The sequence below is a fragment of the Pinus tabuliformis genome, chromosome 5_2 (assembly GCF_031772625.1).
Source record: "Pinus tabuliformis cultivar Carrire ecotype Pingquan chromosome 5_2, CPIR1, whole genome shotgun sequence".
Taxonomy (NCBI): domain Eukaryota; kingdom Viridiplantae; phylum Streptophyta; class Pinopsida; order Pinales; family Pinaceae; genus Pinus; species Pinus tabuliformis.
Window position 1 is genome coordinate 165,714,483 of NC_142306.1, and position 14,571 is coordinate 165,729,053.

At 40.8% G+C, this 14,571-nt stretch overlaps 1 protein-coding gene across 1 annotated transcript in view; it reads left to right on the top strand.

Annotated features, from left to right (window-relative positions):
• LOC149158069 (cyclic nucleotide-gated ion channel 1-like) overlaps positions 1-14,571 on the top strand; it is a 418,588-nt gene that overhangs the window by 23,922 nt on the left and 380,095 nt on the right. Inside the window, exon 2 of the mRNA XM_089436102.1 lies at positions 1,337-1,469. Within this exon, the coding sequence (XP_089292228.1) occupies positions 1,405-1,469 (65 nt within the window). The 5' untranslated portion in view covers positions 1,337-1,404. The remainder of the gene's footprint in view (positions 1-1,336; positions 1,470-14,571) is intronic.

Below are 14,571 nucleotides of genomic sequence, written 5' to 3' on the forward strand. Positions count from 1 at the left end.
CCCGTGCTACTAGCATCCAACCCTTGGAGGGTTAAAACCATCGTACATGAACCAAGGAGTATATGGATCAAGTGAATTCATAAGTTTTTAACCCCAAACCTCCATCAACTAAGATATGCCATCATGAAGAGAAAACTAGGTACCAAGACAATCCAACACATAAGCCACTACTCATTCCATGCTACTATCATCCATCCTTTGGAGGGATAGAAGTTAGAACCATCATATATGAACCTACGTGTAACATCCTCTAGTCAAAATGAACAAAGCATACTCATGCAACACCATCTTCAAGTCAAGCCAAGATCTCATGAAAATATCATCCCGCAAAGTTCTGAAAAGTGTGATGGTGGCACCCTTCATATGGTGTCACCCTGTCACATTGTGTAAAACAAACAGAAGTTTGGAAGAACAATTATTATCCTCTCATTCACACAATAGGAGTATTACAATACTATCCTCAAGGGACTACAATGGCCCATCACAAGCCTAAGGTACTCTCTTGGTAGAATCACTATACTCAAGCCCACTGTATATAAGCCTAATTAGTGTGCCCTCCTTTACGAAGTCAATAACTTGACAAGAGAGGGAAGAGTGGTTACAAAAGCAATGGCTCATAATCTCTTTTATGAAAGGAATCATCTGCCGTATGTAATGAGGAATCTCTCCTCAAGGAATATACCCTCAGCATGAGTAACTCCTCTCATAAATGTGGCATAATGCGTAAGAAGAATCTGTCATAACCATACACTGACCAAAAATAGAGATGCCAAGCGTCACAAGTGTAGGGATTCTATCATATGGGTGTAAGGGAATCTCTCCCACATGCTGCACCTATCCTTGCATGAATCTGCTTCAACCCTCATGCAATCTCTAAAATAACCACTAGGGGTAACCAAAAGCTAACACTTCTCAGATTTCTTTAATTTCTCAAAATTATGAAGAAACTGTCAACTAAAGGTTTGCCTGTTTGTTCCAATACATATTTTTCAATGTTTGGTTTGGTGCTAGGAAGCTAGTTGTGACAAGCCATGTCTGTTTGATATTATTTATCTATTGTTGCATTTTAGCTGAGTGGCCACCTCTGAGAATAGATTTCTATTAGAAGGTGCTCTTTCATGTTGGTATTGTATACCATCAGTTCCTTGGAGTCTCTTAGGATATGTGTAAAGACTAAATGTGCATGGCTAAATCACATTTCAAGTTTCTTCATTTCTTTAATGTATTAGACTTTGGGTTCCAACAGTGCATGAACATGGCAACCACAAGACCATACATTTATGCTTTTTGATTCATACATAGTGTATATACTAATCAGATGCCTTCTCTTGGTCAGAGAGCCTTTGGACAAGTTAAGCAATTATCCATTAGCAGATTCAAGGTTGATTGAACTTGTGCATCAACATGTCTTTCCGTGATACTGGTATAAAGGTTCAGGTTATGGGTGGTGAAAGAGAGAAATTTGTGAGGTATGAAATTCTGACCTTTAAGAAAAAATATATTTTTTATTTGCCTGTGTGTTGATTGAGTACTGGGGAAATTTCTCATTATTGTTAATTTCATAGTTATTCATATTGTTAATACTTTGTAAGTATTTTGGATGATTTTAATTCTTTCAGATGGCTTATGTAAAATCCCGGGCATTCTAATTTCCTTGTTCTAACTTTTTTTCTTGAAAGTTCATTTCATTGCTTGAATATTCATTATTTGTAGCTACCTTTTAGACATTTTCTTTTGCCATGAGCTGAGGTATACTTATGCAACCATAATGTCATCTTACTTGTTTCAAAAATTGTCATACAGATCAAATTAGGTTTATTGCAATTAAATGTGTCGCTTTATATATATCTGCAGGCCTACTGAAATCTATGTGAACAGTCTCCTGATGGGAATTTCATTTCTTAAATGCAAATATAATACAATGAATTCTTTTATTATATAAATTGTTATTGCTTCTTATTTTAGCCCACTTCTGTCTGTGACTGACTTTAATTATCTAGAGGCTCACCTTAACCTGTTGAATTAGCCTCTCTCTAATCCCCAAGCCAGTTGTTGGGATTGGAAGCTATCATCAGGATTGACAGATCCGACCCCTTCAACTACATGTTCGTTCCCAAGACAATTTGCTCCACTAAATATCCATTGCATCAAAGAGAAAAGTACAAGAGATCTAGTGTGCACTTCTTAAGAGAGAGAAGTGTGATGTTACTGTTGAAAAGTGCAACTAGGTTCAGTCTTCATAATGTCTATTGTAATCATGATTTTATGTATTTGATATTAAAGAGAAAACAAATTTATTATTGTCATTCTTGATGCATGGGTTTCATGCTCAAGGTGAATTTATTTGTAGGTCAAGCACCCATTGAGTGCTAGGTTTGTCATAGAATCATGAAGTCAAAACAGTCGTTGTCATACATGTAAGACCCCTTTGGGCATTTTGTATTGTGTAAAAGAAACTTATTTGAGTCACAAAAGACCCTCCAAGACCTTGTCAACAAAGTACACCAAGTCGGCCTGTTGATTTGGGGTAGCATCGGATGTGATCTAGCCATGAAAATTGGTGGAGAGACTAAAGCACATGAGATCTCCAAGACCCAGAAATGGTTTGGGCAGATTTTAACCGGTTTGGGAGATATTAAATAATTAATATTTTTAATGGAGTTCCTAAGTCTGAACTTAGGAAAAATAAAATATTAATAAAAATAAAATATTAATGGGTATTAATATAAAACTGGGTTAGAAGGTTCCAAAAGTCATGGTTCAAGCCAAATCTAATCTTAGTCGTTGATTAGAAATTTAATCTTCGCTGTTGATGGACCAACGAGAAAAGTATAAGAGGAGGCTTGAGGGTCAGTTGGAGAATACACCAGAGTGATCAGTCATTCGATTTTCTAAAGCGGGGTTTGCTACGAGAAATCGAATCAGTGATCAGTAGCAAGGGGCGGTGAATACATAGCAGAGAGACAAAGTTAGTACCAAAAAGACAACGCAAAGCCCGGAGAGGTTGACGCATAAGTAGCTGGGTGCTATGCAGAGGCCGTTGGGAGCTGCACAGAGCCAGGAGAGGCCAACGTGGGTGATGCAGAGGGTCTAAGGGCTGACACAGAGGCTTCAGTAGCTGTGCAGAGGCTAGCAGAGCTGACACAGGGCCAAGAGGCAGCGCTGGGAGGATTTTTCGTGGGGTAGACTGGGTGCTATTGAGCCGGATAGGGTGACGCAGTCCTTATTAGAGTGACGCAGAGCAGTGGAAGCTGCAATTGTTGCTGTGGGATCGTTCATTCGGTGATTAATCAACTGGAATATTTGTCTCCGAGGAGAGGTACTACTGCCAAGGGCATTCTCTGTTGGGTGAGCCATTTCTGGCACCCTAGTTGTATTCTGAAAACTGCATAATAATAAAACCCTCTGACTAGCTGCACCGTTTTTCCGCATTGGGTTTTTTCGGGGACATTGGTCCAAAAATTACGGCGTCACTTGTGTGCTTGTTTTCTTTCAGTTGATGATCTGTAGATGTTGATACTGTACTTGTGTTTATTTTCAGTATTTACATGGTAAATAACTTGTTAAATAATTAAACAAGTAGGAATAAATAAACCAGATAGTACAGGAAGAATTTCTAATGGGTTAAACTTAGAAATTCCAACATGGTATCAGAGCGTGGTTGCAGTGCACAGGATAACTAAAGGCATCAACTAGCAGAGCAGTAGTAGCAGATTCAATTGTCTCGAGTGATAGAGCTGATCCGTGCAGAAGGCGACAGAGGAAGGAGTGACGCAAAATGACTGCGTCATCATTCTGGTCTAGAGGAAGGCAGTGCAGAGGCTAAGGGAGGCAGAATCAGGCTCACGCAGAGGCCAGAAGGGCTGACGCAGTTGGCTAGGGGAGCTGATTTGCCGGTGCCAGGATTGCGCAGAACCAAGTGGCTCAATCCTTCAGTTGCTGGGGTATAGGTGGCTGCAGGTAATTTGCAAAGCGAAGCTGATGGGGTATTGTGGTCAGAACAATACCTAACAGGGAAAGACCAAGGAGGAGGGATTTCCAGAAGGGAAATCGAGACTCAGAGGGAGTCGAACCAAGAACTTCCAGTTGAGAGACTCAGCAGGAGTCGAACAGAGGACTTCCAGGAGGGAAGTAGAGAGACTCGGAGGAGTCGAAAGAAGAGCAGCATAATGGCCGTGAATGGACTGAGAGATCAGGATAGGTTGGATGGAGCATCCAACTTCGTGGTCTGGAAGGCCAGGATCTTGTCCATTCTAGACAGATATCGCATCAAGGACTTCGCCTTGAAAACAATAGCGATCCCAGTTGACCCAACTGAAAATGAGAAGTACGAGGAGGCAATGGCCAGGGAAAAGTGCATCATCCTTGATGGGGTCAAGGATCATGTGGTGCCGCATATTGCCGAGAAGGACACGGCAAATGAGATGTGGAAGGCCTTGAAGAAATTGTACCAGCATACTTCCGTGCAGAGGAAGATGTTACTTGAAAATCTGCTGTAGTCATACCAGATGCAGAAGGGAGAGCAGATAGATGTCTTCCTCAGTCGATTGAAGGAGATCTGTGACCAACTAACTTCCATAGGGGCCACGCTGGATCAGGAATTGATGGTGAGGACCGCATTGAACGCAGTCTCAGAGGATTGGGAGGTATTTGTCTAGAGCATACTGGGCAGGTCGAGCCTTCCAGATTGGGAGGAACTGTGGGCAGCTCTTCGTCAAGAAGAGATCAAACGAGTGACCAAGGTGGGGAGTAGCAGAAAAGGGGTCAGAATCAAGGAGGAAGAAGAGGATGCGGCTCTAGCATCTGCGGGAAAGCAGGAGAAAAGAAAGAAGGACCTCTCCAAGGTCAAATGCTTCCATTGTGGGTAATTGGTTCATTTTGCGAACCAGCGTCCTAGGAAGAAGAGTAAGGGAGAGACTTCTGAGACTAAGGCAACGCCAGCGAGGGCGGAGAAAGAAGCCGAGGAGGATGACGATTGTGCCATGAGTGCTCATGTGCCACTTGAGAAGAAGTGGGGAGACATCGAGCTGTAGTCAGACAGACTAAGGCGATGAGGGGCAGCATCCTTGAGGTACCCAACCACTTGGATTATACCTTGCTACGGGAGCCCTGAAGAGGAGTAGCAGGACTGGCTGATGCCAGTAGAGATGAATGCGGATGGAGCGGCAGAGAGTGCTACAGTGCAGGAGTCCCCAAACATCGCGAGGCTAGCAAGCTGCAATAGTGCGAGAGGCATGGGAGTGTTGCACCAGTGCAGTATGGCACAAAGACGTGTGTAATGGTGCGAGATGCAGGGAGTTGTTGCAGCAGCGCAGAGGTCAGTAGAGGGAGCACTTGTTAGCGGCAGAGGGAGCTTCAGCATCGGGAGTGTCACTAGCCTCACAGGGATGTCAGAGTTGGGTGGATCAGTGACTTACTTCTCAGTAATTGAATTGCAGTGTAGCAATTAGCAGCAGCAGTGCTATGGGCAGCACGATGCAGCATAATGAGAGGGGATGCAATGCAGATGTAGTGCTAGGATGATGGATCAACAACAACACGGATGCAGAGGGAGCTGCCATACAGATGCAACAGTGGCAGTGGCAGGGCCATGGGCAGCAGTACAGGATGCAGAGGGAGCTGCCGTACAGATGCAACAGTGGCAGTGGCAGGGCCATGGGTAGCAGTATAGGATGCAGCAGTGCAAAGGATGTTGGGTGGGGTGGCCTAGCATCAGCACAGGGACCGATGCTGGATAATCAGGGTGATGTTCAGTATGGAGTATTACCAGAGCACAATCCTCGCTAAGAGGGAGTGTTGATTTGGGGTAGCATCGGATGTGCTCTAGCCATGAAAATTGGTGGAGAGACTAAAGCACATGAGATCTCCAAGACCCAGAAATGGTTTGGGCAGATTCTAACTGGTTTGGGAGATATTAAAATAATTAATATTTTTAATGGAGTTCCTAAGTCTAAACTTAGGAAAAATAAAATATTAATGGGTATTAATATAAAACTGGGTTAGAAGGTTCCAAAAGTCATGGATCAAGCCAAATCTAATCTTAGCCATTTATTAGAGATTTAATCTCGACCGTTGATGGACCAACGAGAAAAGTATAAGAGGAGGCTTGAGGGTCAGTTGGAGAATTCACTAGAGTGATCAGTCATTCGATTTTCTAGAGCGAGGTTTTTTAAGATAAATCGAATCAGTGATCAGCAGCAAGGGGCATTGAATACATAGTAGAGAGGCAGAGTTGGTACCAGAAAGACAGCGCAGAGCCCGAAGAGGTTGACGCAGAGGTCGCTGGGTGCTACGCAGAGGTAGCTGGGAGTTGCGCAGAGCCAGGAGAGGCCAGTGTGGGTGACGTAGAGGGTCTAAGGACTGATGCAGAGGCTTCAGTAGCTGCGCAGATGCTAGCAAAGCTGACACAAGGCCAAGAGGCAGCGTTGGGAGGATTTTTCATGGGGCAGACTGGGTGTTGGTGAGTCGGATAGGGTGACGCAGTCCCTATCAGAGTGACGCAGAACAGTGGAAGCTGCAATTGTTGCTGTGGGATCGTATATCCGATGATTAATCAACCAGAATATCTGTCTTCGAGGAGAGGTACTACTGCCGAGGGCATTCTCTGTTGGGTGAGCCATTTCTGGCACCCTAGTTGTATTCTGAAAACTACATAATAATAAAACCCTCTAAATAGCTGCACCGGTTTTCCCGCATTGGGTTTTTCCAGGGACATTGGTCCAAAAATAACGGTGTCACTTGTGTGCTTGTTTTCTTTCAATTGATGATATGTAGATGTTGATATTGTACTTGTGTTTATTTTCAGTATTTACATGGTAAATAACTTGTTAAGTAATTAAACAAGTAGGAAGAAATAAACCAGATAGTACAGGAAGAATTTCTAACAGGTTAAACTTAGAAATTCCAACACGGCCTACATGAGAGATCAAGTCGGCCTCAAGGAAGCAATTTGTACCCCTAGAAAGCCTATCTATAAGAGACATTCGACCTCATTTAGAACACACATCCAAGACATATATGAAGAAGCAAGAAAAATAGTTTGGTCTCAAAAGGAAGAAGTCCAAGGCAAGCAAAGTACAAAAGGGAAAATAAAGTCGAAGTTTTGGGTCTCTCTCTTTCTTAAGTGCAACGAAATTCTGAAGCTACTAGGTAAAAATTGCTAGAAAGTTGCTGGAGGGTGAAGTTACTTGAAGTTGCTGGGCAAGTCGAAATTGCTAGAAGTGGTTGGGCAAGTCGAAATTGTTGGAAGTTGCAGGGCAAGTCGAAATTGTTGGAAAAGTTGTTGTGGTCGAAGTTGTTCGAAAAGTTTGGGGTCAGATTTGTTGAAAAGTTGCTGGGGTTGAAGTTGTTGGAGAAGTTGCTAGGGTCAAAGCTATTGCTGGAAGGTCAAAGTTTGTTGTTGGAAGTTGTGTAAGGAAAACTCATCAAGAAGGAAGGTTGACTTGGTCTTGGAGGGGTCTTTGTCAAGGGTCTTAGGTCCTGGAATTTGTCATTTGAAGATTCTATAAGAAGAGAAGAATTCTAGTGGGTTTTCCTCTCAAGAGGAGAGGTTTTGGCCCTCGTTGATAGCCTATATCTTGTGTCCTCTTGTCTCATTGATCTTTATTGTTTGGTAGTTGTTTGATGATAAAATATACAATAATAATTAAGTTGAAGAAGAAGCTAATCAAGTCAAGTAAAAAGACATCACAAGCAGTTATCAAATTAAGAGAAATCACCTAATCTAGCTGCCCCTAGATTTCTCAACATGGTATCAAAGCTGAGGTAACAAGACAAGAAGAGGTAGCTTGAAGATCATCAATTGAAGAAGGATACATGGGGACCGAGCACAAGGAGATCATCAAGAAGGATCAATCCACACATCATCTTGAAGAAAGGATCTAAAGAGAATCAAAGAGGACTAACCATCTCATCTCAATGATCATATCAGCTAGAAGGATCAACACTTTGTGGAAGAAGAAGACCTCAAAGACCCTACCTCCATTCAAAGAAGGAATTTACATTTGAAGCATTGGCATCATTATCAGAGAAATGAAGGTGGTCTCCCTCACATTAAAGCAAAGATCACATCTTAAACATCCTTGAAGAAGATCATCAAGGAATCTATATCATCAAGAAGGCATCAAGTTGAAGATATCATCTACAAAAGGAGGATCTTCACTTGTCAAGTAAGTATTTTTCTATTTATGTCTGAATCTACTATCAATATCACTTCATTCTGCAAGGAGAGCAACAAACCGGTTGGTTCATCAAATTTCCTTGCATGGAAGAAGAGGATAGATTTGATCCTCATAGAGAATGAAGTTATTGGACATGTTAAGGGTTCAATCTCCAAACCATCACAAGAGGAAGCTCAAGCACTATCGAAGTATATGAAAGGGGAAATAAGGGCTCAAATAATTTTCATAGAATCAATCAAGGATTCCCTCATTCCTAATGTAGCAAAGTTGGATAAATCGAAAGAAATCTATGATAAGCTGGTAGAACTATTTTCCGTAAGCACTGCAAGAGAAGTTATATCATTAAGAACCAAGTTATACAAGATGAAGTTATCAAAGGATGAAGGGGTAGCCTCATACCTTATGAAGGTATCACAAATAAGAGATCAACTACAAGAATTGGGAGAAATAATGTCCGATAAAGAAATGACCACCGTTGTGCTCAATGCACTACCTGATGAATGGGGCAACTTTGTATCAAGTATCTATGGAAAGAAGGAAGCCACTCCATTTAGTGAACTTTGGTCATTATGTAAGATTGAAGAAACTAGGTTGAAGGCAAAAAACGATGTTGGATCAAATGAACAAGTTCAAGCATATGCTACCATGACCAGGAGAAAAGGAAAGTTTGGAAACTTTGATCCTCGGAAAAAGAAGAAGATCGATATGTCAAAGATACAATGTTATGAGTGTAATGAATATGGAAACTCTAAAAGGAATTGTAGGTGAGATCCAAGCCATTTGAAGAAGATTTGCTGGGGTTTGAGCTAGATCTAAGCCCTTGAGGGTAAGATCTAGTCTCCAAATTTTTGCAGGGCCAACATCAAGGAATTTGCAGTGAAATTGAGCAATATTGTAGATCTGAAGCAAATTTAGTTCTTGGCAAGGGTTTTGAAATTTTTTAGGGCCTCTAGGCCCAACGTTAACCTTCCTAGGTCGAATTGGGCCCCTTGAAGCCTGTCGTCAACCTTCCTCTCCTTGCCATGGTCCTTGTTGCCCTAGCTGTCAAGCTCTAAGGGCTCTTCTCCTTGGCCGCAAGCCTATTAGGCCTTGCGGCAACCCTCTTTAGGCCTGTAAGGCCTGACCGCAGGCTCTTTCTGGGCCTCCCTCTCCCCTCGCTCCCTTTCCCTACCTCCTCCTTCCCTATCGTGGGCTTTAGTGCTCCCCTAACCCTCTCGACCCTCATTCTCCCCCTCCTTCCTGCATTTTTAGCCCTCTGCCACCCTTTGTTTCCCTCCTCTAGATCTCGGCTTGCTCTTTTTTCCTAAGCTGCAGCCTTCAAGAGGCTGAGCGTGGCCTTTCCAAGGCCTATCCTCCCCTACCGTTGCCCTTTGTGGGCTCCTCTCTAAGCCGCTGCCGCCATAGTGCTTGTGGCAGCCCTTCAAAGCTTCTTGGCCCCTCCCTTAGCCTAGCGGAGGCCTTTCCAAGGCTTGCCGTGAGTCTCTTAGGCTCTCTCCCTTGACCCGCCCCTCTAAGCCCTTCATTCTGCCCTCTCTTCCTCTCATTTGTCACTGTGGGTAAGCATTTCATTTATGGAATGATTCTTGGTGTGTTTTGCAGAAGTACTGGGCATAATCTTGGTGATTGCAGGTCGGAGAAATTGTGGGCAAGTACCCCATCCATCTTCAAGGCCTCAAGGCCTAAGGGTTTGATCTCTAAACCCTCTAATTCTCATTGTTTTGCTACAACAAGATCAAATCATTCATAACAGTGGTAAAAGACACATTGAATCAACATAAAATTAACTCTCACATGCTCTAACACATTGATAAATCATTGCATGAATTGGGCATCTATTTTTGGGCTTGATTTTATGAAAATTTGGTGACTATCACAAGCTTGCTGAAGTCTGATCCTAACAGTGACATAAGTGTCTTCTCATGGTTTGCATCTTCATTTAAAGTGCTCTTACAGAAATAAGTAATTTGGGACCGTTTGACATACTTGCCATAAGAATAATTCATGAGTTACATACTGCTGTCCTAATTGCTTATTAAAAATCATTTGACATCATAAGAACATAAAAAACATAAAGTGTTTCTACCTATTCATGCTCTATTGCTGTGTTAGCATTGAAGTGAGTTTATTGTTGGGCTAATTGAAATTTCAAAGGCACTAACATTGTTGTTTTGTGTAACCTCAATAAGTTCCTAATTCACACTAATAAGCTCACTCTCTAAAGCACTTTGATCTCAAGCGGCATTGTGTTGAATGGTTTAAGTTATTTTGGGCATCTTGTGGATCAAATTGTTTCTATCCCTCTAATTGGCATTAAAGTGTCTTGTTCCAATTGTGTTTAAAGAATATCATTGAATGTCTCTTGAGAAATTTATGATCTTGGCGAACTGAGAATCTAATTGGTAATCGTTGTGATATAAGATCTAAGGATTGGTGAATCTAATTGCATATATTTTAACAATTGTCTTGAAGAGGAGAAATATTGGCTAAGAACATTTACAATCTTATTGTCTCCTTTGGATAATCATCATTGGCATTTTGTATTGTCTCATGAGCTAATTGTTATAAGTGGATAAGTGCTCTCTTGTTTATCTATTGTGGATCTTTGATTATTGAGCATTTAGATATATTTTGTATCTTGTTGGCATTTGTGATATTGAACACATTTCATCTTGTGTTAAGATCATCATTAATTTGTTATTAAGTACTCCTCGTCATAAGACAAATTATAACTAAGTACCTAACATAAACAATCTTAACTCAAGAAGCACTCAATAATTTTTCATTAAGCATCCTATGATTAGTATTGCATTAATAACTTACCTCCAAGCATAAGCTTGGTTGATAGAAATAATAGGACCACCTTTCTCATCTAGCTTGAGGAGCCTAGCACCTCTTTAGTGGTTAACACGGTGACCTTGCAGTCGTCAGAGCCACAGTGTCTACAGCGCCGGAGGCACTGGGTGGTTAGTACCTAAGGGGAGGTATCGTTAATCAAGCCTCTGCTTGCTTCCCCTTGGCCTCTTTCTCACAACCTACTCTAGAGACTAGCTTCAAAATAGTTAAGAGGAAGGATACACCTAGAATAGGCATCTAATTAAAAGCAACCAAGATTCTTGCATCACACCTAAGTCTTAGGATTTGCATATCATATAGGATAGTTAAGCATTCAAGCAACTGTTGTTCATCCGGTTACTTGGTCTTTAATCAATATAAAACAAGAAATTGACTCCATAAGGCATTGGTCTCACATCTAAATCTAATCTAATCTATAAATCTTGCTAAATCAACCAAGTGGCTAGGCCATTCAATCGTGTCTCCAGACTCGTTGGTTGCCAACAAGTCTTGCATTTCTATCTTCCATAGGGACTACCCCCCATAGCCTACTGTTGGGAGACAGCTAGAACAGAGAGGCCGGGGATTAGGGTGACAGCCCCCGACTTGAGTTGTTGTTGCACCATGCCTGTACAATCTGAGCGACACCATTTTTTGGCGCTGTTGCCGTGGACAAGTTTATCTCATTCTCGATGCTTCAACGACATCTTCTTAATCTTTCATCTTTCGTCATTCCTTATCTCATCAACGCCACATTTTATGGCGCCTTTGTGAGTTTTTCCTTATCTCTTCATCTCTTCATCACCTTATCCCTTTTCCTCTCACTAATCTTTTCATCTTCTTTATCTACACCTTTAGCACCTGGACATTTTGGTTGGTTTCCTGTTTGGGTGGCAACTCTACATATTCATCCATTTACAAGAGCTTACTCTAGAAGAAATCCTGGTAGCTTGGTTAAACCCGTTCTTAATCTTGAAAAGGCTTTGAGAGCTCAGTTAAACCAATTACATTCTAGTAAGCATTTAATTTTTTCTCAGACAGGAAGCCCTAATTGATTTCCGCTTGCTTTTCCTCGATTCTATAAATCAAGAATTTATGGATTATTACAGGCCTTGCAGCTTTGCCAACATTCAAGGATATCCTCATGATCTTCCATATGACTCTACTATGAACAAGCTTCCAACATTCCAATGGAATAATGCAATTGGTGCTGAGATTCACATAAAAAAGTTCACAACTTTTCTGCAAAGATACGCTCATGCGATTGCATACAACCATGAGGATGTTAGAATGAAGCTATTTGTCCTTTCATTAGAAGATGATGCATTGGAATGGTTTCATGACAAGCCTGATAATGCTTTTAATTCTCTACAAGATATCATTAACGCCTTTAACTATGGAAGAGTCAAAATAGAAGATGAAATTATCAGGAATTTGACTCAGATAATTCAAGAAATGCGAATAAGCCATGAGAGGGAAATAAGGGCCTTGCAGGAAAGGTTGCAAATTATGGAAGAAAATTCAACGATGAATCGTCAGATGGACACCTTCCAGGACACCTTCGTCAGATGGATCCCCTTTAGGTCCCTTACTAGTTTGAGCGGTAACAAGGACTATTTGACATACTTGGCATAAGAATAATTCATGAGTTACATACTGCTGTCATAAATTGGCTCACTGCTGGCCTAATTTCTCATTAAAAATCATTTGACATCATAAGAACATAAATAACATAAAGTGTTTCTACCTGTTCATGCTCTCTTGGTGCATTAGCATTGAAGTGAGTTTGTTGTTGGGCTAATTGAAATTTCAAAGGCACTAACATATTGTTATTTCATGTAATCTCAATAAGTTCCTAATTCACAGTAATAAGCTCACTCTCTAAAGCACTTTGATCTCAAGTGGCATTGTGTTGAATGGTTTAAGTTATTTTGGGCATCTTTTGGATCTAATTGTTTCTATCCCTCTAATTGGCATTAAAGTGTCTTGTTCCAATTGTGTTTAAAGAATATCATTGAATGTTTCTTGAGAAATTTATGATCTTGGATAACTGAGAATCTAATTGGTAATCGTTGTGATATTTAAGATCTAAGGATTAGTGAATCTAGTTGCATATCTTTCAATAATTGTTTTGAAGAGGAGAAATATTATCTAAGAACATTTACGATCTTATTGTCTCCTTTGGATAATCATCATTGGCATTTTGTATTGTCTCATGAGCTAATTTTTATAAGTGGATAAGTGCTCTCTTGTTTATCTATTGTGGATCTTTGATTAGTGAGCATTTAGATATATTTTGTATCTTGTTGGCACTTGTGATATTGAGCACATTTCATCTTGTGTTAAGATCATCATTAATTTGTTATTAAGTACTCCTCGTCATAAGAAAAATTATAACTAAGTACTTAACATAAAAAATCTTAACTCAAGAAGCACTCAATAATCTTGCATTAAGCATCCTAAGATTAGTATTGCATTAATAACTTACGTCCAAGCATAAGCTTGGTTGATAGAAATAATAGGACCAGCTTTCTCATCTAGCGTGAGGAACCTAGCACCTCTTTAGTGGTTAACACGGTGACCTTGCAGTCGTAGGCATCGGGTGGTTAGTACCTAAGGGGACGTATCGTTATTCAAGCCTTTGCTTGCTTCCCTTTAGCCTCTTTCTCACAACCTACTCTAAAGACTAGCTTCAAAATAGTTAAGAGGAAGGATACACCTAGAATAGGCATTTAATTAAAAGCAACCAAGATTCTTGCATCACACCTAAGTCTTAGGATTTGCATATCAAATAGGATAGTTAAGCTTTCAAACAACGGTTGTTCATCCGGTTACTTGGTCTTTAATCGATATAAAGCAAGAAATTGGCTCCATAAAGCACTGGTCTCACATCTAAATCAAATCTAATATATAAATCTTGCTAAATCAACCAAGTGGCCAGACCATTCAATCATGTCTCTTGGACTCATTGGTTGCCAACAAGTCTTGCATTTCTATCTTCCATAGGGACTAACCCCTATAATCTACTGTTGGGAGACAACTAGAATGGAGAGGTCGGGGATCTTGTTGTCGCACTGTGCCTGTACAATCTGAGTCACAATAGGATGAATAATTTTGCTGAAGCTAAATAATGAAATATTATCCAAATATTTCATCAGACATATTACAACTTGAGGTCTTCTCGGTCTTTCTGAGCTGGGACTAAGGCCCTTCGGTCCTCTTGTAGCTGGGACTGAGGTCATTCGGTCCTAGTCAAAAACATTTTGAAGCAGAACTAGGATTTCACAAAATCATTCATTCTCAGACAAGGATGAGGGTTGAGATGCTCCTTTCAATCATATCAAAATTCAGATGAGGTCTTCTAAACAGAGTTAAGGCTTCAATCTTCCTTCAAACGTGGTCTTTGATCCACACTTGAACACAAGTAGGGCTTGACTCTTATAGGATAGGAATACTTAACAAGTGTCTTGGTTGTCTCTTTAATGGCTACTCTATAACCCAAGCTCTGATACCGTGTTGATTTTACATTATTTCCTTAACTGATAATTACTTTCCAATA